Below are 27,725 nucleotides of genomic sequence, written 5' to 3'. Positions count from 1 at the left end.
AATAAAATGATAATAATAAGATAACAATCACAATTGAAAGAAACATATTGTATAAATATAAACAATCAAAATAAAGATATTCAATATGTCAAAAACTTGAAGATAAATTGAGTTAATCATGATGACAAAGCTTGATAAATTAGGGTTCCATTATCCTCTCATACATAAAGGTGATGCAAAAGGTAGCCAATCTCCATGCAAGAGAAGAGACATAGATTTCAAGGCACCCTTGTCTTTCATAAATCATCTATCTTCATCATATCACATATTATAAAGAGGAATAATATAGAGAAGACATAGAGAAGACACAAAGGCATACATTCTTGTAGTACTCATTCTTCAAATTGAATTAATTGTGAGAAGGAATGATATTATAAATAAAGCTGACTTCATCAAGACTATGATTCTTAGTTCCTGTCAGGGTAGGAAATTATTTCTTGGGTCCAAACCTTAAACTATCATTAAACTAGACTTTAAAAACTAATCAATTTTAATATTTTTTAAAGATTGAATATCCATTTTCTAGTTTCCACAGAAAACTTGGGTATTATTTAATACATATAGCATTCCAAAATTTAATGGGTTATATTTTCTAGTAAGTTTATGGTTGTAGGATGAAAGGTATGTTTATGAGGTGGGAGAACACAAATCCCTCTAGAAGCCACTCCATTCAAGATGGCCTTAGAATTGGTGCCAACACATTTAACAATATCATACTAAATGTGGTGGCAAGGGAAATCTCTTCTCTCTTTTGATAATTGCATTGTTTGTGTTTTCTATTTGTCCATTGCTTAAGGTTGTGTTCTTGCCACATATCTAGCAATGTGTTCAAAAAATCACTCAAGATTTCATTTTGATTGGGAAATGTGTGTTTTAACTTTTGGTTTGTGTTCCATACTTTGTGAACAAAGTTGTGGGTTTGTTCTTTAACGATTCTAATAGTTTACTTGAAAACCTAGGAAAAGCTTTGTACGTTCATTAATTATTTCAACATTTACTTTTCTGAATCACAAAATATGAATTGTAAATTTTTCAACACCTTTATAGAGTTAGTTATTGAGTAGCTCATACTATTCTTCAATCTTCTGCATTTCCTTTTGTGTTTTTTTTTCAAATTTCTTTAATTCATTCATTTTGTTAGGCTGAAATTGAAATTTAACTTTGTTGAGTTAATCTTTTGATTTTTTCGTTATTTAGGTCAGTCTAATCCATTCACATTCTTTGACTAAAATTGAAGTGTGGCACCAATTCTAAGCCCATCTTGAATGGAGTGGCTTCTAGAGGGATATGTGTTCTCACACCTCATAAACATACCTTTCATCGTACAACCATAAACTTAGTAGAAAATATAATTCATTAAACTTTGGAATGCTATCTGTATTAAATAATACACAACTTTTCTGTGGAAACTAGAAAATGGATATTCAATCTTTAAAAAATATTAATATTGATTAGTTTTTAAAGTCTAGTTTAATCATAATTTAAGGTTTGGGCCTAGGAAATAATTTCCTGCCTCGATAGGAACTAACAATCATAGTCTTGATGAAGTCAACTTTATTTATAATATCATTCATTCTCACAATTAATTCAATTTGAAGAATGAGTACTACAAGAATGTATGCCTTCATGTCTTCTCTATGTCTTTTCTATATTATTCCTCTTTATAATATGTGATATGATGAAGATAGATGATTTATGAATGACAAGCATGCCTTGAATTCCATGTCTCTTCTCTTGCATGGAGATTGGCTACCTTTTGCATCACCTTTATGTATGAGAGGATTATGGAACCCTGATCTATCAACCTTCGTCATCATGATTAACTCAATTTATCTTTCAAGTTTTTGACATATTGAATATCTTTATTTTGATTGTTTATATTTATATTGAATATTTCTTTCAATTGTGATCACTATCTTATTATTATCATTTTATTTATTTCATTTAAGAGTTATGCATAACTTTCTTAAATTGATTCTTTATACTAAAACCTTTTCTTTCTCTTAAAATTATCTTCAATATTCTCAGTGATGACATTTTGAAAACTATATTCAATCCTCCTTTAACATTGATGATGAAATCTAGCAAACATAACTAAGAGATTTGACATCAATGAAAATATTTCCCAATAAGGGAGCAATGAAATGAGCCAAAAATATTAATCAAAACATTTCTATGCTCCTCTTGGACTTGAAAAAAGATTATGGGGAAATTTGAATGACCTTTCCTACTTATAACCTTAGAGGTTTTTGGATTTTATAAGGGATTCTATAACATGAAATATGCCTTGTTAAATGACGCATTTTATTAGGTTGATGTGAATGGGGTCTTTGCCAAACCATTCTCATAAAAAAGATCTATTAGGAAAAGTTTTCATTAATAATCACCCTATTTGTAATATCCAATGTCCATTACTACTTTGGACTCCCTCTCTCCTTCACTTATTTATATAACCACCTGCATGAACTCCTAGATCTATTTCACGTTAATATACTTCAATGAAGATGATCTATTTCAACCTAATATAATTAAATGAAGATGATTGAGGCTTCTTTTTCTCTAGGAATATAAGTCACTTGATGCTAGTAGTGGGGCGGGGGGGGCATAATCTTTGGGTGGTGGCACAACACATGCTTAGCTTATTCCCAACCCCAAAGATCCACTTGGTGTGTGGCCCACAATTAGGATTGGGTTGACTTTAGGGGGTCACATCTAATGTTGGTACCAATTATTCCAAAGTGACAAATATGTTCATATCTTCTAGAAAGTCCTCAACATCACCAGTGCCATAAAATGTAGGAGGGTCCTTTATCTCTGCTCTAGTCCAACAAACTAACTTAATCATGGTGCTAAGATGAGATTCCATCTTGTGGTTGTAATCTTGCCAACTTGAGTAGTTCAAAACCTAGCCTATTTCTATCTAGATTTTTGGGCTAAAATATCTAACTGCAAATCTATACTATGTTGAATAGTGTTTAGAAATCCTAATCTACATTGGAGTAGCTCTCACACACATGTGAGTTGTTAGGGGATACCATTTTTCATTAGCTCCAACTGAAGTAAATGTGGCTTTGGATAAAAAATAATTAAATTAAAAAGAAATTAAATAGTTAAGAAAATACTTTCTTTCTCTTGGACTGACATTCCTTAAACCAAGTCAATCAAATCTTCCTATCCACTTGGAGAAAGTTTTCTATTTTAAGAAAGGCATGTGAAAAGCTCAACCCCTCTATAAATTTCTTAGAGGACGAAGATTAGTTTGATACCTTAAGATGTGTTGATGGATACATATATATTGAGGCAAAAGTATTTTATGAATACTTAGTCTACCTATATTGAGCATAATAAGGCTTTCTTTAAATGGTTGCTTATTTCACAAAGTCTTCAATATAAATTTTATAAATTTGATGTTGAATTGTGGTTGATGTGTAGGAAACTTGAAACCATTAGGCACATTAATGTTTTACTACTTATTTGCTAAATATATTTGTGCCATGTTCTATAATGGGATATCAATAATCTATATATTTGGACATAAATTATTACAAGACATATTAATAAGATTGAAAAAATTCATATAAATTTTGGCTCTCTTTTTATTGAAGTGTTTTTGGCTAATTTGAAAGGCTAGAAATGATGATAGATATAATGAGAATAAAATAATAATTACCAAGTCTTATAAAAGGTTTACCTTTTTTTAATGTTGCTATGCATGAGATTGTAATAGTGGAAATCTCAATTGCCATTTTTTATAAGCTACTAGGTGACAAGATTGTAATTGTTCATATATTAGAAGTGAGGTATGGTAACATATGTTCAAACAATATAAATATTGATCTAACTTACGAAAAGGACTTGATGGAGTTCCATGATAGATGCAATAGAAAGTTGAAACCTGGTAAACTAATAAGAAGAAAGAGGAGCATGGACTGAAAATTTTCTTCAACAACAATAGGAACCCAGACATGAAGAAGTTGGATTTGTAATGCCCCACCCAAAGATGCTTGGAATAGTGATAAATAAAAGCCAATTTTTTTTTTAAACAAGTATGGATGCACATAACATACAACATACATGAACCAAAAAGATCATAACAATAGTCTAAACAAACATCCAAACACCAACGGATCTCCAAATGCCACTACTGACCACAACAACAAACCATAGAAGAATGCAAACAATTTCGAATCTGAAACATTCCAAATTCAAAATCCAAAACCAAGGAATTCAAGAACATTATAGAGGGAAGTCAAATAACCTCTCAAAAACTTCTGATCAAACCAAAAAGTGCCCATTGTCTACCAAACAAGTTTTTCCAAAAATCAAGGTGACACTTTGATGTAGCACTGTACGATCCTTTCTGGTATCATACGACCTTTATCAAGAGGTTGTGTGATACTTTTAGGGTTTGGGTGACAGTTCAAAGGGCGTGCAATAATTTACCAGTATTGTATGATGGTTTCACAAAGGGCATGTGATACCTTCAAGTATCATGTGATAGTTTTCCTATGGGCTTGCATTACTTTCCAATATTGCATGATTCTTCTTCTTTGGGAATGCGATAATTTTTAAGTATCACGCAATGCTAACACATTGTTGCTCAAGAAAAGAAGGAAATGCTTCAAGGACAAATAGAGAAATAAAACAAGAAGTCAGAACCTCCACAAATACACACAAAACAAACTTCCATGGCTAACACTCACATGAGACTGTAATGATTGAAACCAAGATCATGAGATAATGCAAGTACTATAGGTCTTGGTCAGACATTCAATGGATTACTATATAGGGGATGACATCATGGAGAGTTGCTTGGCATCAAAAAGCCCAAGCTCAGATCATATGGACTCAACTTTCCAAGGGAAGGCTCATGCACTATGTCCTTGAACTTAATCGAGTGCTCACACATTTTATTATCTTAAGATTTGTTACCACTTGGTATTTTATTTAGTTATCACTTGATTAAAACTCCCTCTTCCAACCTACGGTGCCATGATCACCAGGCCACGAGATAGAAGCCCCCTCCATATGCTACCCTACCCTACCCATGCTTATCCAACAATAAGTGCATGTAGGCATGCATATTCCCAACTCAACCCTAAATGATCATAACTCCATTAAAATACAAATGAGAGATCAGGCCTCGTAAGTCACCCAAAAAATGCATGCACACATGCTCATGTTTGGCGCACCACCTCCATGAAGATCATATCACAAGGAATAGATGAGAAAACCAAGCAAAAATAACACTCAGCTGAAAATAGACTTAGAAGGATGGATGTAATATGCATCCCAATGCAACATAAATGTACAACAATGATCTAATTGGCATCCCAATAGATGATCTAGGTCCACAATCAACATCATGCCAAGAAAACCTGTGAAAATTGGGTGACACAAATCGATGTAAAATCCCCAAAATTGGAGAACTTCAAAATTAAGACCCATTTGGTCTTTGTGTACAAAAGACACAAAAATCCAATAAAATTCAGGTTCGAACACCATATGCAAAAATGTCCAGCATAATGGTGCGAAACCCCAAACCATCATCTCAAAAACTAGGAAAAAAATCATACCTGACCAATCGGGTAGAACCAAAAAACATAAATGGAGGGGAACACTAGTTCTTAGCCTCCTAACAAACAACTACTAGAAAGATAACTAAAATTGGAGCTCAGACAAGAAAATGGAAGAGCCCCACCTGACAGCAAAAAGGGGTAGAAATAAGAAACAACACAATAAAACAAATAACCCATAGAAGCTATTAGAAATTATAGCACAACAAAGTCTCCCTGAGCTAGATCCAATGAGACTGATCTCATGAAGATCCCATGCCTACAACTCTCACAATGAATAAAAATGTAATCCTCTAGAAGAGGATTTTGGAAAAAGCTCTCAAATTCTCAATTTCCAAAAGTGAGAAGTGAGGAATTAATTTCCTCTTTCAATACTTATTCACTTTTCGAGTAAATAATCAATTAGGGTAAATAACCAGCCAAGCTAGTTAAACCCTAAATCAACCCAAATGAAAAAATGCTATTTCAAACAATTAGAATTCATCTATGGAAAAGCTACTAGAAAATTAAAAATAATTAAGATAAAGCCCAAAAATCCAAAACTACAAAAATTTCTTAACAACCTTCGCAACAATGCGAATATCTATATGCATAGACACGTTCACATGTCTAGTCACATAATGCAGATAAGTCTAGATTTATCAAATCAATAGAAGGCTTAATTTAACATTAAGATAAGGTATGTTGACCATACATGGACGACATTGGTAAAATGAACAATCGAATCACTAACTCCATGTGCCACTGTTAGAGATATAAATCCTGCACACTAAAACACATGATCAAGTGCAATTGCATATAATAACATAGCCAAAGTAATAAATGCATTAAATCACCAAATTTAACCATTTATTTAGTTATGCTAAAATAATCCATTTACATCACTCATGTTCACATAAAGCATAATGAAGCAAGAACAAAGTAAATAACCATAACATTAAATCCATCACATAACAACATCAAAGATATGTCCAACTACTAAATAACCATGTATCATCATAAAACATATAGTCATCTCAAAATGGCATCAACATGAAAATATGATCAACTACACAACATGGTAGTATAGCATCTATGCTACTAAAATCTAAGTATAACATTGGACCCTTAGGTCATCTTAAATGCAATCATAATAAGCAAGTTACAAACTGCAAACACAAGAGGCACTACATCCTCCCTCACTAGGCACATGTTTACTTCTGGGATCCAACAAAAAGATAGAGGTACAATCCTCTCAATCATGTAGCATCTTCCCAAGTAGTAGATGTCTCATTTCTTGGGTCCCACTGGACCCTTACCTTCTCTATATCCCAACCACTCAAATCTAGTCTCCAATGCTGAAGGATACATATGGGCTCCATAGAAAGTTGCCCATCCTCCACCTAAAAATTATCCCAATCAAGAACATGGGTAACATCAGGAATATATTGTCTCAAAATAGAAACATGAAAAATATCATGGATGTGTGATAGTCTAAGTGGAAATGCTAGTTAATAAGAAACAAGACTGACTCGAGGATCTCAAATGGTCTAACAAAATGTGACACCAACTTAAAGCCTTTCCTATAACAGATGGGGCTCTTCCTCAGATGTAATCTCAAAAATATCCTATCACCAATAAAAAAGTGATGATCCAAGCTATGGGCATCTGCATACTTCTTTTGCCTATCTTGAGAAGTAACCAAATTATCCCTAATACAAACAACCTACTACTCCATATCCTGAAGCATCTCTAGACCTAAAAGTACTTGGTCCTCTAAATGATCCCAACTCAAAGGGGTATGACACGGTCTACTATACAAGGCTTGAAAAGGTGACATACCAAGAGAACTATGATACCCATTGTTGTATGCAAACTCAACAAGGCATAAATAATCCTCCCACTTCACTTGCTTGTCCATAACATATATGTGAGGCATATCTTCTAGAACCTAGTTCACTCTCTCAGTTTGACCATCGGTCTCTAGGTGATAAGCTAAACTAAAATTGAGCTGCATGCAAAAAGCATGTTGGAGAGACGTCTAAAGTGTTGAAGTAAACACTGGTTCTCTATTCAAAATAATCCAATGAGGGATCCCATTGAAACAAACAATATCTTCCCAAGAAAATATGTGCTAGAGAAGAAGTTGTGTAGGATGTTCTCATGGGTTAAAAATGTGCTACCTTGGACAACTTGTCCACTGTCAACATTATACAATCATGTTGACATAATGACATAGGCAATCCTGTGACAAAATCAATAGATATTGTATCCCATTTCCACTCTTGAGTGACATGAAACTACAAAAGACTCGTCAGATGCTGATGCTCTGCCTTCACTCTCAGACACTTGAGACATTTAGCAACAAAATCAACAAGATCACATCTCATCCCTGCCTAAAATTACAACTATTTAAGATCAGCATGCATCTTCTTGATGCTAGGATCTGTGGAATATAGTGCATGATGTGGTTTTGACAAAACTAAGGCACGAAGATCACCAAACATGGGTACATAGATATGCCTCAAGTGTTGTAGTAGTCCATCAGACTCAAGAAAATAACCTGAAAATGTCCCTTCAAGGGTATGTCCAAAATTGATCTCAAACCTCACCTCCTGATACCTAGTGCCACTAGGAAAAACCTCCAAGATATAGCCTCACAAATCCAGTCCCAATGATAACACTTATATCTCATATCACCTCCTACTCAAGGCATCCACAACGACATTGTCTTTCCCTTTAATGTAGTGAACATCAAAGTCATATTCACACAAGGGTTCCATATAGTGACACTATCATGCACTGAAGTTTGGCTAAGTAAACATATACTGCAAGCTCCTATGATTGCTTTGCAACTCAAACTTGTGTCCCAAAAGGAAATGTCTCCAATGAACTAGAGCATGCACTACGGTTGTAAGTTCCAAATCATGAGTGGAGTAGTTAAGCTCATTTTTCTAGACACATACATAATTACTCGACCATCTTGCATCAACACTACACCCCACACCTTCCAATGAAGCATCTGTACAAACCATAAAACCACCTAAAGGATTAGGAACTTCAAGGACTATTGCACTAGTCAAACACTCCTTAAGAGCAATAAATGTCACCTCACATTGGGCTGACCAAACATACTTCTTCCCTTTCCACTTAATAGAAGTGATGGGATGAGCTACACATGAGAAATCCTTCATGAAGTAATGATAATTACTCACCAATCCCATGAAACTATGAACCTTAGAGACACTAGTGGGTTATCCATGATAGCTTACATTTTCTCTGGATCCACTGGAATACCATCGCTAGTGATGATATGCCCCAAATACTTCATCTCTGACTGGAAGAATTTGCATTTAACTAAGTTATCATATAGTTGATGGTCTCTCAAACATTGTAATACCTAGCATAAATGCACCTCATGTTCCTCAATCATCTTCGAATAGATAATATTTCATCCAAGAACACAATGACACACTGATTGAGGTACGTGCAAAATAATCCATTCATCAAACTCATAAACACTAATTATGCATTGGTTAACCTAAAGGATACAATTGTGAACTCTTAATGCTCATATTGTGTATAAAAAGTTATTTGATGAATGCCAACCTCCTAGATATGAAGCTGATGGTATCCCAACTTAAGATCAATCTTTGAGAACACTTGTGCTCCCTTCATCTAATCAAACAAGTCATCTATCCTTGGCAAAGGATACCAGTTCTTCACCATCACCTTATTCAGCTGTCAGTAGTCAATCCATAAATGTAATGATCCATCTTTCTTCTTCACAAAGATGATTGGTGCAACCCACGGGGATACACTAGGATGAATATGGCCCTTGGCCAACAATTCCTCCAACTACAATCTGAGCTCATTCAACCCCCCGAGTAGTCATGCGGTAAGGTGTTTATGAAATCAGCTTTGCTTCTAGTACAAGATCAATCCAAAAATCAATATCATGTGCTATGGTGGCATACTGGGTATCTCATTAGGAAATACATCTACATGCTCACAAAGGAGTGGGTGATCATCAAGTGTCACCATATGAATCTTAGCTTCCTTAAGATCATTGGCATTTACTACAAACACCTGACATCCCTTCCACATACTCTACTTCAACTAATTAGCTGAGATCATCCAAAGTGAGAGCACTCTCTAGACTCCTACAAGTTCTACCTATCCACATGTGTCATCAACGTACTGTACTAACTTACGGAGGAAATCTATATTCACATGATGGGTGGCTAACCAATCCATTCCCAACACAATGTCATACAATCCTAGAGGTAGGATACAAAGATCCACTGTGGTGGTGAAGTTACCCAAATTAAAATTAAAACCACTAACCAAGGAGTCTACAACTACTTTGGAACCCATGGCTAACTCAACTTGAAACCTGTCAACTTGATGTGCTGCCACTAGTCCACATCACTAAACAAGAGATTGTGAAATTTAAGAATTTGAAGCACCATAGTCAAATAATATTGAAGACAAAATACCATACAATGTACCTATAGCCTTGACTATGGTACCTTGATGCTCAACTTGATAGTTAAAAACTGGTGCAAAGACTCAATGACTCTTTCCTGCATCTCCACAGTAGGCTTTGATCTAGTTGCACCTCTACTAGATCTTGTAGATGATTTAATAGGACATCCCAAGGCTTTATGGCTAGGCTATCCACAAGAATAATTGTTTCCTCCAAAGTTGGATTCCATTCCATGACCACCATGAGTAGTATTAGAAAATGGTACACTGCCCTTGCTAAGTTCTATTGACTACTCTAAGGAGGGCGATCTTGCCGAAGCTTTTGTCACCAATTATGGTCATCCCCCTTCTTCCTTGAGGCACCTAAAGCCTATCCACCCTTGTTCCAAAACCCATGTTGATAACCATCACGTTTCCCAACTTGAGAGGGTGCTAACTAGGTCTGGCTCTTTCCTAAGGACTGAGTGAATTGAGCATCTTGCCTTGAATTTTGTGCACTTTGATTTTGGGAATCAGAATTACCATTGAACCCCCTAGCCACATTACTCTCCAGAATTCTTGTCTTCTCTATGGAAAGTGCAAGAGTCCTCAAATGGTGAACACTGACGTCTCCAATGATAGAGTCACTAATGCCTCTAACAAAATACTGGGTAAGGAGTGCTTCATCATGTCGAGATCTTGAATATTGCCTCAACCCAAGGAAATGCTTCTCATACTAGTCCACCATCATATTTCCCTACTTGAGTTCATGAAACTCATTAATATGGGCTGCATGGTACTATGGATAAATAAATTTCTCCCTGAACCTCTTCTCAAAGATCTCCCAAGTGATATTTACCACATCAATATGGAGCTTCTCGTTTTCCATATCCCACCAAATAGAACCATGTTCTCTCAATTGTGTGGTATCTGTTGGTAAACAGATTGTTATTTCTAATGTAACTCTTAAATGCCCGAACTTATGAGAAATAATTTGATATGAATAGTTGGATAATTTATCATGAGGTTGATAGATTTCCTCTAAATTGAAAGGTATAACTCCCTTATCAATGATATTCAATGAATTTGTTTATTCCTAAGCTAATTGGGTACGTTCTTAACTTGAGAACGGAAGAGGAAAACCAAGCTAGCCCTAGATAGAACTAACTTAGGCAGATTTTAACTCCTAAATCTAGCCAATGCCAAGAATCCACAATTCCCATGACTTCTTGATATCGGTAATGCAATATGGATGCAAATTATGTGAATGCAATGAAGAAATGAAGATTTAATATTCAAATTTATGCAATAGGGATACGTGCAAATACTCTAATCTAAAACACATTCATTATTTGACACAAGATGCAAGATAATGTCCAAAATCGAACACAACAATGCTCTGATTGAATACATTTAGAAAATAATACCCAAATTCTTTGATTTGAAGCAAAACTCTTCTTTGTTTTGAACACAACAAATACAAGGCTCTGATTTTTATTTCCCTGCAACTCTGGCCAAATCTATTACAGAAATCAATGCATGAAATGAAATGCATAAAATAAACTATTGTCTCCCCTCTACTCCAGCAATACCTACTCTTGCAAAAAAGAAGAACCCCTTCAAATGAAAAGATTTTACAATAAATACATTCTCCAACAACCATTTGGTTTCTTGAAATGACTTTTCAGTTTTGTAACCGATCTTGTCTCTTCGACTTCTCATATTTTTCCTTTTGAAAATCGATATGCTTATTAACTTTTAAAGTTAATAATGATATATATTAACATATTTAAATTATATTTTAACAATTGACATTTAAATATGTTAAATCAATATAAAAAATTTTCCTTTGTTGAGCGGACAACAAAATAAATATTGCTGCTAGGTAAAAATGGGTCATGTTTCGGGGGGTATATCTTTTGATTCCACTGTTGGATTGAGGTCATCTTTGGATATGTTTTTCCAAACCTAATTATCTTCATTCTGACTGGAGAGATTGGAAAAATAATCACCAAGTCAAAAGATATGAGCTATTGAATGCTGGTCTATATGACTGTTGCAAAATCAGAATTGATAAAATAAAGTTTCCAACCACTCTTCTTTCACATGCTATGTAACCCAGATGTCTTCAATTTGCCACTAAAATACAAATGGGAGATTGGGCCTTATAAGTCACCCGACAAGTGTATGCACATGTGCTCGTGTGTGGTGCACCACCATAACAAAGATCATATCACAAGAACTGGATGAGAACACTAAGAAAAAATAACACTCAATCAAAAATATACTTGGGAGGACATATGTGACACACATCCCAATGCAACAAAAAAGTGCAACAATAATCGAATTGGCATCCCAACAAATGATCCAGGTTTGGGACAAACATCATAAAGTATGAAAATTTGAGAAAGTTGGGTGGCACACAAATTGAGGTAAAAACCCCCAAAATTGGAAAACTTGAAAATTAAAATGCATTTGGTCTTTGGGTACAAAAGCCACAAAAATCCAATAGAAATCAAGTTCAAATATTGTATGCAAAAATGACCAACATAACGGTGCAAAACCCCAAACCCTCATCCCAAAAAATGGGAAAATGTTCATACCTGACCAATTGGGCAGAACCAATAAATAGAAACAGAAGGGAATACTAGTTCTCAACCTCCTAACAAATAGCTACTAGAAAAATAACCAAAAATGGAGCTGAGACAAGGAAATGAAAGAGCCCTACCTGACAACAAAAGGGGCAGAAATAAGAAACAACACAATAAAACAAATAACTCGTACTGTAGACACCTAAAAATCGTTTAGAAAATAAAGTATTTTTATTTTTTGAAAAAATCTCTGATGACATCATCATTAATTAATTAATTAATTAATTTTTATGCCATTAAATCCCTTTATCTTAATTAAAAATATTTAATTAAGGAATCCCTCCCAAAAATGTTTAAATCTTATTTAAACATTATTTCCTTATTTATTAATTATTTAATTAATAAATTGACCAAAAATCCTAAAATAAATAAAAAATTTATTTTTTGCCCAAAACTTGGCCAATCTTCTTGAGACCAATAACCTCTTCCAAAATCTTCTAATCCTTCTTTAATTTCGATTAAAGGCTAATCCCATCATTTCCTACCCCTAATCCCAACTCAAAATATTTAATCAAGATTAAATATTAATCCTCATGTTTATTAAAAATATTTTAATAAATATCTCCTCAACCCAAACCCTTGAAATAAATAAAACTTTATTTATTTCATAAAATCTTATCCTAGGAAGTTCTAGACTCTTCTAGAAAGTCTTCATCCTCATCCAAAGCCTAGACTCTTCTAGAAGATGTCTTTAACCCTAATCCTAATCCCCTCCTAACCTTGTCACATTCCCTAAACATGGGTTAAGAATTACTAACCCAAGCCAAAGTTAACAAATATCTCCTCCTTCACCCACCCTCATTAATTGCAATCCACTTGCCATCCACTTGCCTAGTCCTAAGCCATCTCTAACCCTTCCTCTAATCATTTTTACAACCCTAAGCAAGCTTAAAAACCTCTCTAAACCCTCAAATTTGAATTTCATGGTATCTCTCACAAATATCTTCAACCACAAAACTTTATAAAGCCCACAAAGTCATAAATGTTCTTACAAAGCACTTATGAAGGGTCTTTACGAAGATTTTATCCCTTGAGCCTCCTTTGTTGACTCATCCTTCCCCTTTCCTCCATCCTCTCACCATGTGACATGTGTCACTCCTTGATTGGTTGTAAGGAAGCACAATCCATGTGCTCTCCTCTCATGCAATCTAAGCCCTCCATGAGCTTTTTCCCATCCTTGCATCTTAGCCCTCAATCCCTCAAGCCTCTTGCCTATAAATTGGATCCTTCCCCTTTGCAAAATAACACAATCCATGAAGTAAAGTCATAATGCCATTTTGAGAAGCCATTTTACATCAAAACCATACACTCACACCCAAATTCCAACTCCATTTGAAGCCCTTTTTGAAGCATAAGCTTGAGCATACATCCTATCTATTTAGACAAATCTACTCAACAAGAGAGCTTCTCATTGAGAGAGCCCATTAATGGCTCATATTTTCAATTGAGAGCTCATCTTAGTCTATCTTGAAGTTTATGAATTTTGTTTAGTTTGTAGAAGCTTTATTTAAATTTGGTTTCTATTAGCATACTAACATTGCTCATATACAGTAGAAGCTACCAAAAATAATGACACAACAAGGTCTCCAAGAGTTGGATCCAATGAGACTGACCTTGCAAAGGTCCCACACCCACAACTCTCACAACCAACAAAAACATAATCCTTAAGAAGAGGATTTTGGAGAAGTGAGGAATTAATTTCCAAAAGTGAGAAGTGAGGAATTAATTTCCTCTTTCAATACTTATTCACTTTTCGAGTGAATAACTAATTAAGGTAAATAACTAGCCAACCTAGTTAAACCCCAAATCGACCCAAATGAAAACAAGCTATTCCAAGTAATTGGAATTCATCTATAGAAAAGCTACTAGAAAATTAAAAATAATTAAAAATAAAGCCCAAAAATCTAAAATCATAGAAATTCCTTAACAAACTCCATGACTATAAAAATCTCTAAATGCACAAACACGTTCACAGGTCTAGTTATGTAATGTAGATGAGTCCTGATTTATCAAATCACCAGAAGGTTTAATTTAACATTAAAATAACATATGTCGACCATGCATGGACAACATTGGTAAAATGAACAACCGAATCACTAACTCCACGTGCCACTGCCAGGGATATAAATCCCGCACACTAAAACACATGATCAAGTGCAATTACATATAATAACATAGTCGAAGCAATAAACACAATAAATCATCTAATTTAACCATTTAGTCAATTATACGAAAATAATCCATTTACATAACTCACGTTCGCATAAAGCATAATGAAGCAAGAATGAAGTAAATAACCATAGCATTAAATCCATCACATAACAAAATCAAAGATATGTTCAACTACTGAATGACCATGTATCATCATAAAACATACTATCATCTCAAAATGGCATCAACATGCAAATATGATCAACTGCACAATATAGTAGTATAACATTTGACCCTTAGATCATCTCAAATATAGAAATAATAACATGAGTACAAGTATCTCTCAAATAAAAATAAACAAGGCACATATTGCAAACACAAGAGGCACTACAAAATCAAACAAAGGAATTTTTGTCATCTCCCACACTAGGATATTGGGATTGGGAGAAGTTTAGTGAGACTAGAAATAATTGATTAGATTTTTTTTTGTTTAGTTTTAGTAAATTAGTATACCTTCTTTTGGTGACAAGGTGATTAATGTAATGTCATAGTTTCAAAAGTTTGGATAAGACTTAAGTTGAATATGGACAAGGGCTATATGCTTCCTGCTAACTCTTAGGAATTTTAATGTATGCTAAACCAAATCTATAATATGTACTTTGTTTAGTCTTTCTCTAATACAAATAAAACCAAAAAACTAAATCTAACTTAGAAACAAAAAATGTTAACTAGGAAAAAAAAAGATTTGACAAATCCTTATGTTCATTACTCACTCATTTTTAATGAGAATAGAATAAGGCAACAAATAAGGATAATTATATGAAAACTAATAAAAGGATTTGATTTATATAATATAAAAGCTTTGTTGATGACTATGTTTTGAGTGAACCATTATCAACTACAAGAAAATTCTATAGAAAAATAATTTTGATAAGAATGTTGTATCATAGCGGATTAAATAAATTTATTATTGTTCAGATTTTTGCTTCCATATGGTACATCATGTGTGTTATTCAAGTTTGGATTGTTGTATTGAATAATTTTTAGTAGATTCTCACATCTAGGATTGATGATGTATTATGACCCTTCATGAACTCATTCTACTGATTTTATTGCCTCAATGAATTAATCTTAATTATTTCCCTATAATATCACGTGTCATATTTGGGGTGTTCCTTGAGTTCTTTTTTATAAATATTATAAGTTTGATTATGAATTACATCAACTTTACATTCCTCGATGTAAGGAAATTTTCTACAATATACTCTCTAACAATTTTATTTTAAATTTTAAATTTTGTAGGTTGTATAATGATTCTTTAACACTTTATATTATTAACCTTATTACTTCATGAGGTAATTTTTATTCTATAATATGATGTCATGATTTAGGACATCTTTTAAATACTTTTACATTTGTTGAATATTATAAGTTTGGTAATCAAATACATCAGCTTGAGTATTTTCAAAGTAAGGAGTTTTTCAAAGATATGTACTTTTCAACAATTTTATTTTAAAATGTAAAATTCATTTTGACTCTCAAAGATATGGTAGAGAAATAAATAATCTTAATAATTTATTTTGAGGGGTTTAAGTCTTTAGTATGCTACTTTATTTTTAAGGGCTTATGTCTTGGGGTATGTGCCCATGGTCTTTGGTTTAAATCTGAGGTCTAGATTAAAGAGATGCATTTGCATTGCTGATATGGTGTGTATCCTTAGGAAGATTAATTTCTCCCTAACTTTCCTCAGGTACCCAGGATACAAATTGATACACGAATACCATCTAGATAAATAAATAATAATAATTTTATGTTAAAATTATCAAGATTCAACAATAACTCATGATAGTTGAATAAATTCATTAAAAAACCTAATTCATCTATTTATTTTATACAAAAACATGGTCATAACTTATGAATCAAAACTTATGTCACTAATTTTTAATCAATTGCGACAAATCCTCTTGTTCATAAAAAAAATCCAACTAGGACATAAAGAGAGGGAAAACCAAGACTTTTTATTCTTTGTGAAACACAAATCATTATTTCAAAAGACAAACAAAAACAAGGGAATTATTGTGGAGGCATACAAAGACCCCCGACCCATACAAATACCTCAACAAAAAATTGCATACAAAGACCCCTGACCCATTCATGGCCGCAATAGGCATTGTGAAGTGGGTTTCAACAAGGTGCTACAGAACAGACCGACAATTAGTCCTGATTTGTCCTCGATTGCCAGTGAGCGGACTGATGTTTCCCATCTTAATCATTGATTCCACAAATTGTTTTAGAAAGACCTCCTCCTGTTCAGCATATAGTTTCACAATCTCCATTGTTTTACCTTGACCCATGGTGTACAAAATCTCATCGGTATTCAAAAGTCCTCTGTTGCTCAACAAGAGCTTGAAATAGAAGTTGTCGAATTTGGTAGGACTGGCTACATCCAATGGCGAAAGATTGTTATCTCCTCCTGATTGTGGGCACACAGACCTCAACTTTGTAGAATAACTCTTCTCCAAGGTAAAATCAGGTTGCCCATTTCCACTTTGGTTGTACAGCCTCTGTCGGAAACTTGTGCACCGAGATTGACCAATTGTGTGGCTGCCTGCATGATTTTGTAACATAAATATTGTGTTATGGTCAAATTCATTCAATACCCACTTGTTGTTTTCTCTCTTCAAAGAAGAAAAGGAGGAATAAGTGCAAAAAGTACCTGAAAGTGCAACTAGGTCCACCTCATTGAGACCTTGGCGTTTGAACTTAGTGAGAAGAGTTTGAAAGGTTGAGTTTGGTGCAGGGATGTTGTTGTTTGAGCCTTGTATGCTCGCACTTGTCGAATCTCTTCTTCCCAATGTTACTTCCCAACTGGGTCCTCCACTCTACACATCAAGATTGACATAAACACTCACATTTAGGAGATGGATTTGTTGATTTAATTGACAGTGAGTTTCTATTAACAAATTAAATAGATTCCATTTAGAATGAATAGTTTATAAGATAAAATATTTGTTGAGGGTTTTGTAAGTTAAGTAAATTTAATCTTGAGAAAGTTCTATTATTATAGATGATTAAGTTGAAGTAGTATTGTAATAAATGGTTTTCTAGAAAGTCTCAATACTTAAATTTTTTTTACAATACAATAAGTGTTTGATAGTTCATATATTCTCATAAAAGATAAGTTTGTACAAACTTCTACTTATAATTTAACTCTAAAATTCTAAAATTATATTATAATATTAAAATCTGATAGTGAAAATTTATTATATTTACAAATCCATCTCATAAATTTATGGACACAGCTATCCTCCCTACAAACTGCATAGTTGACCAATTTTCGAAAAATCAAAAACATCATGAATTTTTTGGAAAATTTCAGCAATTGATCTTTATGATCTGCATAGTTTGTAGTAAAAAACAACAAAAAATTTGGAATCACTACATTTTCATGAATCTGGAAAAAAAGTTATACTTTGTTTTGTCTTTAGTACATTTTGTCTGAAAATTAGCCCATCCCTAAATTTACACTACACTACGAAAACAACTTATGTAAAATAGAAGAGATTTTGAGGAGGATGATTACCAAGACAACAGAGTCACGAGCAGCAATGGTAAGAAGATCTGCACAGGAGACAGTTTTAGGACACGCCTTCTCCAACTCACTTTTTATTTGATCAATTACATCAAATCCTCTCGCTGAATTTTTGTTGGGAACTGAATTCTTCTCACTCACAATGCTTCCACTGTCATCCAGAAAGAGTGATGCATCACACCCCTGTTGAGGAAACACACTCTTCATTAATATCAAGGGTTTCTCCCATATATAGGACTGAGACAATGGAAATAACAATAGACACTCTGACGGAACAGTTAAGAAGGTAAATCTTACAGCCCAAGGAATAGATTATAAAGCTGGTTTGTTGTAGTCAAAGCATAATTGTTTATCCAATGAGTTAATGTGGTAATCACAGCACACCCACTATTTACATCAATTTCAGTTTCATCTAAAAGACATTAAAAGTTGCATTCATTACGAAACAAAAGCTAACAAAGAATTTACCCCTGGTTCAGATTGAATGATTGAGAAACCATGGATAGTGGTTGAATCTCAATTGAATTTTCAAATAATGAGTGTTTGAGACATGCTCAATGCCTCAAGATTATTTGAGACAAATGACTGTAGAGTTATAGGATCATGGGTATTTGAGACATGGGAAGAGACATTTGAGACTTGATGGTTGAGTTTTGAAAAAAAATAGACAATGATTGCAAGTTCAAGCTCTACTTAAAATGTTCTATTTAAATAAGAACATTTCAAATATGACTAGATAATTATATGATCAATCCTAATACTGTTCTCCACAAATACGATATATGAAAGAGGAAAAAGATCACGGGCATATGAGAGACACCACGAAGTTATAAGATCATCAACATTTGAGAGACACCATAGAGCTATCAGATCACAGCCACTTCAGACATGGCCATGGAGTTATAGGGTCATGGTCATTTGAAGCACATCATAGAATTATAAGGTCATTGCTCATTTGAGTTGTTGAGAAACACAAATAATAATCATAAGCTCAAAGCATACATCAAATGCTGTATCCAAATAAGAAGTCATTTAATGACTGCTACCCATACATATAACAAAGAAAGAGAACAAAGAGTGCACCTTGACAAAGCAGTCATGGAACTGAAGGCGGAGCAAAGAAGCCGCCATTCTTGCTTCCTTCATCACTGCTTTCTGAACAACAGACTTCACAATCTCCTCAGCATTTGGACAAGACTTTTCATAGAACTTTGGAACCAACTCAAATGAGGCAGATGTCCACAACAGAGACATACAACATACTATCAAAACACTCAATTTCCCAATACCCATTGCCATCTTATTAAACCTCTTAAACTGAGCCTTATTATCAGCCTCTACTCAGCATAAACTTACACCCAGAAAAGAGCTGTGATCATTTAGGACTGAGCTGATGCACTTTTATACTACATCATGGTCACTTTTGAACTTGGGCCTTCTTTGAAGAGCTGTAGCTGTAACCTTGACCATAATCAACGTTAAACAAAAATAATAATTTATGCAGGTTTATTGATGAAGTCAATGCCTTCGAAATGGATCAAACTTTGCCCTTTTTTTCTATGCATACGCGATAACATTGTGCCGTCTGTTTACGTGGGTCACCATCTCCATTTCTATTTTATGGTGGAAAAATGATTAGATGAACTAATACACCGACGTGCCTTAGATTCCTCCATTAATATGCAAAGTCAACAAAGCTTTTGAGAAATTCATACGTTGATCTTGTGCTATGAAATTGAAACAGCATTTCTTTAATGGAAGAAAAACTAGAATGATGTCTGAAAGAGTCTTCCATCCAGAATATGATACCTGCTCCTGTAGAAATATTTCCACGTTATACTTCACATGTATATAGTTTAATAGAAAACACACTTCTGTTAAGACTTGATCAGCGTTGTTTGGATTAAAGTACTCTAAACACAAGACTTTGATAGCTTCCTCCAACTTAAATTATTGGTGGATAAATAGTAAGATATTGTAATGCTGATAAAGATGGATCAATGCTGATGAGTTGAGTTGGTGGGTACTGAGCAATTAAACGCGTTCTTCCAAGAACCTTCTCTAGATTTCTTTTCACTTTTGACACTTTTGACATTTTCATATATCTAGTAATAATTAATGATCCAGTTTTATTCTTGATGGTAGGAAGCATTTTGTTCTCCTACTTAGTTGTCATCTACTGGTTTGTGGAACACATGATTAATACACATTGCTAGAGGGGTTAGCTAGTCAATGCAAAGCACGTCTTTGTTTTGTGATGGATTGAGTCAGTTTAACAACTATGCCCCTTTCGAAGATACCAAACAATTTTAATTCTTCAATTCTTAATTGTTACTTATTTTATGATAATGTACGGTTACTTATTTGTTCCATTACCTCTAATGAATTTCTGGTGACTTGGTTATTCCACCATGCTTGCCATTGTCAATTGGTGTGTCTAAGATTAGTTATTTGTGGGAGATGTCATGTGATATAAATGCTCCATATCTGATTCAAATGGGCTTACATCGTAGAGAATTGTGTTGCTTATGATTTTATTTATAGATTTTGACAAATTTGTAAACAAAAAAGTCAGAATCTTTAAAAAATTTAAAGAAATCATTATTATTTTTCTTTAGAAACCTCTAAAATAAAAACAATATGGAAATCCAATAAGTTCTATATAATCACTTTCCATTTCATCAATACATTATTCTTCTTGAAAACACCAAAATAGACATAGACTGAAGACCTGTGAAAACAAGGTGCTTAATGAAATCAAACTTCAACAAATGATCCATCCAATTCTGTCAATGATCAGATTGATTGAATTTGTCCAAATCATTTATCCAATAAATACAATCAATCATTATTAGTCCTTCAATCATCATTTTGTTTTATACAGGGTGTCGTATGCTCAAAACTAGATTGTATGTTTTTTAGATGAGCTACTTATTCCTAAAACCGGGCATCAACATGATCAATTTATTATACACAAACATACTAAAGAGTGAAAATAAGATTAGAATAATTGTTGGCTTTCTTGGTCCTACGAGTCCCATCTTTTAATGATTTATCTTTGATCATGTTCTTATGTTACTCAAAGATATCAATGAGTGATGAGAGTGACTGGGATGATCCATGGTCCTTTTTTATTCTATTTGCGAGATTTTTTCATGAAGTTCTAGGTCGTGTGTGTTTTAGGTGTTTATTTTGGCATGTCATGTTTGTGGTCTCGCATACCTCAACCCTTGACATACTATTTTGTTTTAGGATGGATTAGATCATTTTTTGTCTACCATGCATCAATTTTTTGCAAAAATGGATTGCATTATTGCCCTTTGTGCATGTCATGGTGCATTGCATTCATTTTTTTGGTACTAAATAAAGCTCTAATGATCAAAGTGCACATATGAAAGAAAGTTTTATCATTACCAACTCTTCTACCTCTAGTTTATGCTTCTTACTAATACTTCTACAATTGGTCTTAACAGTCCTCTTGGTCTAGTGCTATGGTACACAAGAAACAAGCTTGCATCTTGCATTCAAATTTATTAGGATACATGCATATCATATTTATATATCCATGTAGTATAAAGCAAAAATACAAAAATGACACATCTTGCATATTGGTTTGTACATGTCATTGCATATATAAATCATTTCATACACATGTCCATTCACCATCTAAAGTCTCATTATAAATGCATCATATACTTATGACATCATAGAAAAAGACAAATTGTGCATATCATATCATATAATAGTTTGCAAGAAGATACACCATATATACAAAATCAAGATGTTTGCATAAAGTATGACAAACAGACTCTAAAAAATCTACAAAGCATGTATATAAAAATGCCACTATCTTTAGAGAGAATCACCCTCTTCTCTATCAACCCTCTTGGTCCCAATCCCTTATGGAGGATGTAGCCAATCCTATCTATACTCCTATCTTCTCTATCTTAGGTATTCCCATTAATCCCACTATCCACCACTACTTTTTGTCCTCTAGAACCATTCTTGCTATGCAATTTGGAAGAAGCCCAAAAACTTGGTTCTTGCTACTCTAGTGGTACATCTGTCACATGCATCACTAATACCTCATCTTCTCATTAGAATCTGCTAGCATCCCTACTATATCTCACATGTCAACATCTATGATACTATCAATATTCTCCTATGTCCTCTATGCTCTAGATAAAGTTACATCTCAAGAGGATACATATGCATCTATCTTTAGTATCAACTTATCACTATTGATAATGAGTGTTGATTGCTTTATATCCCAATCTTCCCTCTTTGTTATCCTACAAACTTAGAGTCTTATTATCTATCTTATCTAATATGCATTATGTTACCTCTAAAACTTGATTACCACTCTTGGAGTATTGTCATCTATAACTTACACAATATTGTCACCTATAACTATATCTTGCATTTGTATATCCTTAAAGGCTTGTAACATTTCAATATCAGCTATTAGAGCATGTTTTTCCTCCTCTACATGCATAGGTATGACATTATGATTCCCTCTATCCTCATCATCATGATCATTATCCTTGTTGTTGGAACCTATCTCCTCATCCCCATCCTCCTCATGGTTAGTCTTTCCATATACGTTTTCTTCTCCCTCCTCATCTCACTCTCCCTCATTTTATGGGCTACAACCTTCTCCTTCTCTTCTCTCTATTATTATGGTTTTACTCTAAGAATAAAAATATCTAGATTTATCAATAGAAACGATCTATGCCTAGAAAACCATATGTCATACTTTGGTGTGGTCCTTGAGTTTATCACATTTGATTTTTCTCCCCATTGTCTAGGATGTAATTAAGTATGCAAACTCTGAGTATGCTACATATGATCTGATGGTTGACCTAAAGTCCATACCCCATTTTTTGAGTGAATAAATAATTTCCTACCTATTAAAACATCTTGTCATTCACCAAACTATCTTTGTAGCCTCTTTGGTAACTAGAGATCTACAACTATATGTCTAATAATTGTATGTTTGATCAAATATTTTTCTTAATGGAAATAAGTAATTTTATCATTATCATCATGTCCTAGATGATACAATCTCTATAAGGTCTCCATATAAAATCCCTCCATGTGTCAAAATCATGTCTCCAATATCAAGTGTAGATCCCAATAGCCCCCATGCAAGCATACCTACATAACAATATACATATCAAAAAATTGGTAACACCTATCTATCTACAATAGGATGAAGGAATACACTATTCTCAAATGCCTAAACCCAAAAAAATGTCAAAGTGAAGGATGTGGAAATACTATATAAAATGGATGGGTAATTGGAATATGTAGTTGGACTTATAATTTTTAAGTTGGTATAGGTGATTGTTAGGAAAAACATGGAACACTCAAGAAAGGAGGTACATGAAAGAGACAAAGATTCCTCTTTTGGACAAGGTTTGATGTTTTGACTAGATATAGCCATGATAGTTGGATTATAAGTAAGTAGTATTCATGGAAATCAATCAAGGTTGGGTATATTAGGATAAATTTTAATGGAGCAATAGAACAAATTCCAAGATGTTTTTGTGGGGTGGCATTTTTAGGGATGTAGATGGTTTTTTTAGTGAATTTTGGCATCAATGCTAATCAATTTATTGAAGCAAGATCTTTTCTATTGGGTATGATAATTTTGAGAGAAAATGGGTGGAGAAGACTTCAGATATAAGGGTACTCAAAGTTGGTGGTTGGAGTAATAAAGGGTAGATTGGTCTATTGTTAGCCCCAGATGATAATGTAATTAAAAGTACGAGATTGTTAGTTGATGTATGTAAAAGAGTCATATTAGTTGATATATTGTCATTGATGTCAAAGTCTTAGTTGGCTAAACATTATGCTAACTTAGTTAACTAACATATCATTTGATTGATGAAGATGATTTGATTAATGAAGAGGATTTGAAGAAACTATGACAAAGACAAAAGTGATATGTAAGGTATTTAATGGGGACTTGAATGGGTTGCACATTGATGATGTATTATTGGTTTGATTGTTTTATAATTATTTGTTGTTGCAATATATTGAAGAATAAAAGGTTAATTATGTGACAAGGTTAATGAAAGGAGTCTGTATTCATTGAGTGACTACAATATTGTCGAGCGATTGGCAAAGAAAAAGAGAAATATAGTTTTTCTTGAACAAGTTAGTATTAATTGAGTTTTATGTTACTTGAGTAAATGTTATGTTTACCAAGTGATAGGACCAAGTTTGGAAAATTGGAATTTGAGGCTGACTTGTGATGGAAATTTGAAAAGTTCAAGATGGTGTAAGGTACGAGTCAAAGTTTGTTGCAAGATCAACGATTGGGAAAGTTCAAGAAGGATATGCTGATGGAAATTGAAGAAGGATAAGGATGTACACAAATTTCTATACAAGCTCTATTTTCTGAGTGTCTAGATTCATTATATGAAGATTTTGAATTTGGAAATTTTGTATGACCCTAAGATCAAAAATGGTGATTAAGCAACGAAAGATGGAAGGATGTAAAAGCATTGAGAAAACTATTTAAGGAGAAGAAAAAGATAATTTTAGGCTATTGATTTCATGAGGTTATTGGTTAGTGACCAAGAGTTGATGATACTAGTTAAAATTTGATTGAAGGATGTTGTGGATACGATGTTGTTGAAGAAAAAATAGTAAAGAGCTGAGCTAGGTGAACCAAGTAGAGCAGAGGAAAGATAAGAAGCATAATTGGTGAAAGTATGAATCAACTAAGTGAGTGAAGAGAATAAGAAAGAGAAAGAACAAAGATTTGAACAAGGAAATGTAGTTGATATCCTTAACAGATCATTTATAATGCTACTATTTAACTATTGTAATAGAAAATCTTGGAAGTGCTGAGTTGACCTAAAAAGTCTATGAAATCCTATATGGTAACATCAATTAGTGGTGTTTGTAAGTCCTTTAAATCAAACCATTCTTTAGTCTAGCACAAGGAGTGATAAGGTCTAGATGATCTTTTGTTGAAATCCTCTAACAAGGTCACATTAACAATGTGTATGTAACCTTTAACAAGGTAGGCTCAGGAGAAGAGCTCACTTAGGAAGAGTAAATTTTTTTGGGTTGCTGATCCTAGGTTGTTTGTCCCTTCATAGGGTTTCCACATTAAAATCATAGTGTCAATTGTGCGAATGTTATTTTTGTTGCAAGTTCTTTTACATGTTTTACAGTTTATTGCAACTAGGTAATAACTAAGTTGTTTTACATGTGTTATAGTTTACTAATACTCGATAATGAAAGGAATGCTGAGTTAACAACTTGGATTAAAGTGTTTGACAGAGTTAAATAATATTTAGATCGAGTGATTTTTATTGAAGTTCATGATGTTTTATTGATACTAAAATGTTTGAAGGACTGTATGATAACTGGACATAATTGATTCACCCACCCCCCCTCTCAATTATCTAACAATTTGGTATTAGAACTAAGTGTTTGGAGAAAGAAGTTTTAAGTAACTTGAGCTAAAGATCGAAGATGTACAAGAGAGAGGTACCAAGATTGAACAAGGATAACATTCCCTCATGGAAAGACTCAATGAAGCTACATCTTTCTAGTATTGGAGATAATGTCACACATTGGTTGGAGAATGAATATACTACCCCTGTTGATCCTTTGACTATGAATAAAATGAATTAGTAAAGGAATCAAAATAGTTTGATGATTGAGATTGGATCTTCTCTCAATGATGTTGAGTTTGATGATATCAAGAATTGTGCCAATGCTAAGAAAATATGGGATAAAATGAAGCTAGTACACAAAGGAGATGATAATGTAAGAAGAGACAAAGATGAAAGTCTCAAAGGTAACTATGATGAGATGTGAATGAAAGAAGGTGATAATGTTGCACAATATATGAACCAAATAAACCTGATTTTTTAAGTGCAATTAGAGTTTGCTAGAGGAAGTATCATGGATTTTGAAATTGTAAGTAAAGTTCTCATTACTCTTCTACCTATTTATGCTATCAAAGTTTCTACAATTGAAGAAGTAAGAAGTATGACTAGAAATGATCTGACACTTGATAGCTTAGTTGGTTGGTTGACTGCATTTGAGTTGAGAAATTATGACAATAGTATGATTACAATAGAAAATGCATTTAAGTCTTCACTAACCATCAACAATTCAAAGAAAGAGAAGAAAAGTAAAGAAGAAAGTGAATCTAAAATTGAATATGATTTGGATGATCTTCAAGCAGTTCTTGCAAGAATATTTCCAAGAGGTAATGGTAAATACAAAGGTAAACTTCCCTCGATCTATTTCAAATGTAATGAGGTTGGTCACTTTTCTACCAAATGTCCTAACATAAGTAAGTCTGATAGAAATGACAAGAAATATTTCAAGTCTAGGAAGGACATGGATCACTACAATATTTTAGAAAGCTATATTATCACATATTTCAATGAGGTTGGTCACTTTGCTACCAAATGTCCTAACATAAGTAAGTCTGCTAGAAATGACAAGAAAAATTTCAAGTATAGGAAGGACATGGATCACTACAATATTTTAAAATGGTATATTATCACACATTTCATCCTTATAACATATATTTAGAAAACTACCCTTAACTAAACATCCTAGTATATGCCCTTGGCATGACCATTTAATAAATTTATTAATTAGATAAAAAGTCACATAACCACTACCCTACATAATTTTGTATTTAATTAATAATTTTTTTAAAAAATAGTCATGTTAGATGAATGTAGTTAGTTGCATAAATGCTTCCTACAAAACTCTATCAACATAAATAAAGGTATTGCTAAACATCTCATCAACACAATTCTCTATGTTGTAAGCTTATTGGAAAGAATGATTAAATCTCATGACATCTCCCCACAATTAACTAATGTTACAGTCACCAACTGAAAGTCAAGCATTATGGTAGAATAATAACCATCTCAATAATAATTCATCACAAAGAAGAAATGGAACATATAAGCAAACATATGTCAACATAGAATTATGGGTTTCTTAAACATCATTTACTATTTAGGAAAGAATTGAAATGGTGCACTATCTTCAAAAGAGGAGATAGTTGTTAAATTGAGATAGTTATGTGATGTTAAGTTAGCGGGTATATAAAAACATGCCATTTAGAAAATGCATTTTTGAACTCTTATGTAAATCCTATAAAATACATATTATTACCTACCAAAAAAATATAAAACATATGTTAAGATTATAGATTTTTTTAAAAATTATTAGATACACATAAAAAATTATGTCCATCTTATTAACTAGTTAATAGATTTAATTGATTATATTTTTACATATATAAAATTGAGAAAA

General features: G+C 33.3%; 1 protein-coding gene across 1 annotated transcript; it reads right to left on the bottom strand.

Moving 5' to 3' along the window:
- Positions 1 to 16,817: 16,817 nt before the first annotated feature.
- LOC149570006 (peroxidase 15-like) lies at positions 16,818 to 19,875 on the bottom strand. Its single transcript, XM_089822663.1, has 4 exons — positions 19,500 to 19,875; positions 18,408 to 18,599; positions 17,541 to 17,706; positions 16,818 to 17,432 (listed from the first exon to the last, which is right to left on the bottom strand). The coding sequence occupies exons 1-4, from the start codon at positions 19,713 to 19,715 to the stop codon at positions 17,020 to 17,022; spliced, it is 987 nt and encodes a 328-aa protein (XP_089678789.1). The 5' UTR covers positions 19,716 to 19,875; the 3' UTR covers positions 16,818 to 17,019.
- Between the last annotated feature and the right edge of the window lie 7,850 nt (positions 19,876 to 27,725).

This window comes from Cupressus sempervirens, chromosome 3, assembly GCF_028749045.1.
Source record: "Cupressus sempervirens isolate cs-2001-9-10 chromosome 3, ASM2874904v1, whole genome shotgun sequence".
Taxonomy (NCBI): Eukaryota; Viridiplantae; Streptophyta; class Pinopsida; order Cupressales; family Cupressaceae; genus Cupressus; species Cupressus sempervirens.
Note: the sequence above shows the minus strand (reverse complement) of the source record. Positions and strands in the feature narration are given on the sequence as shown.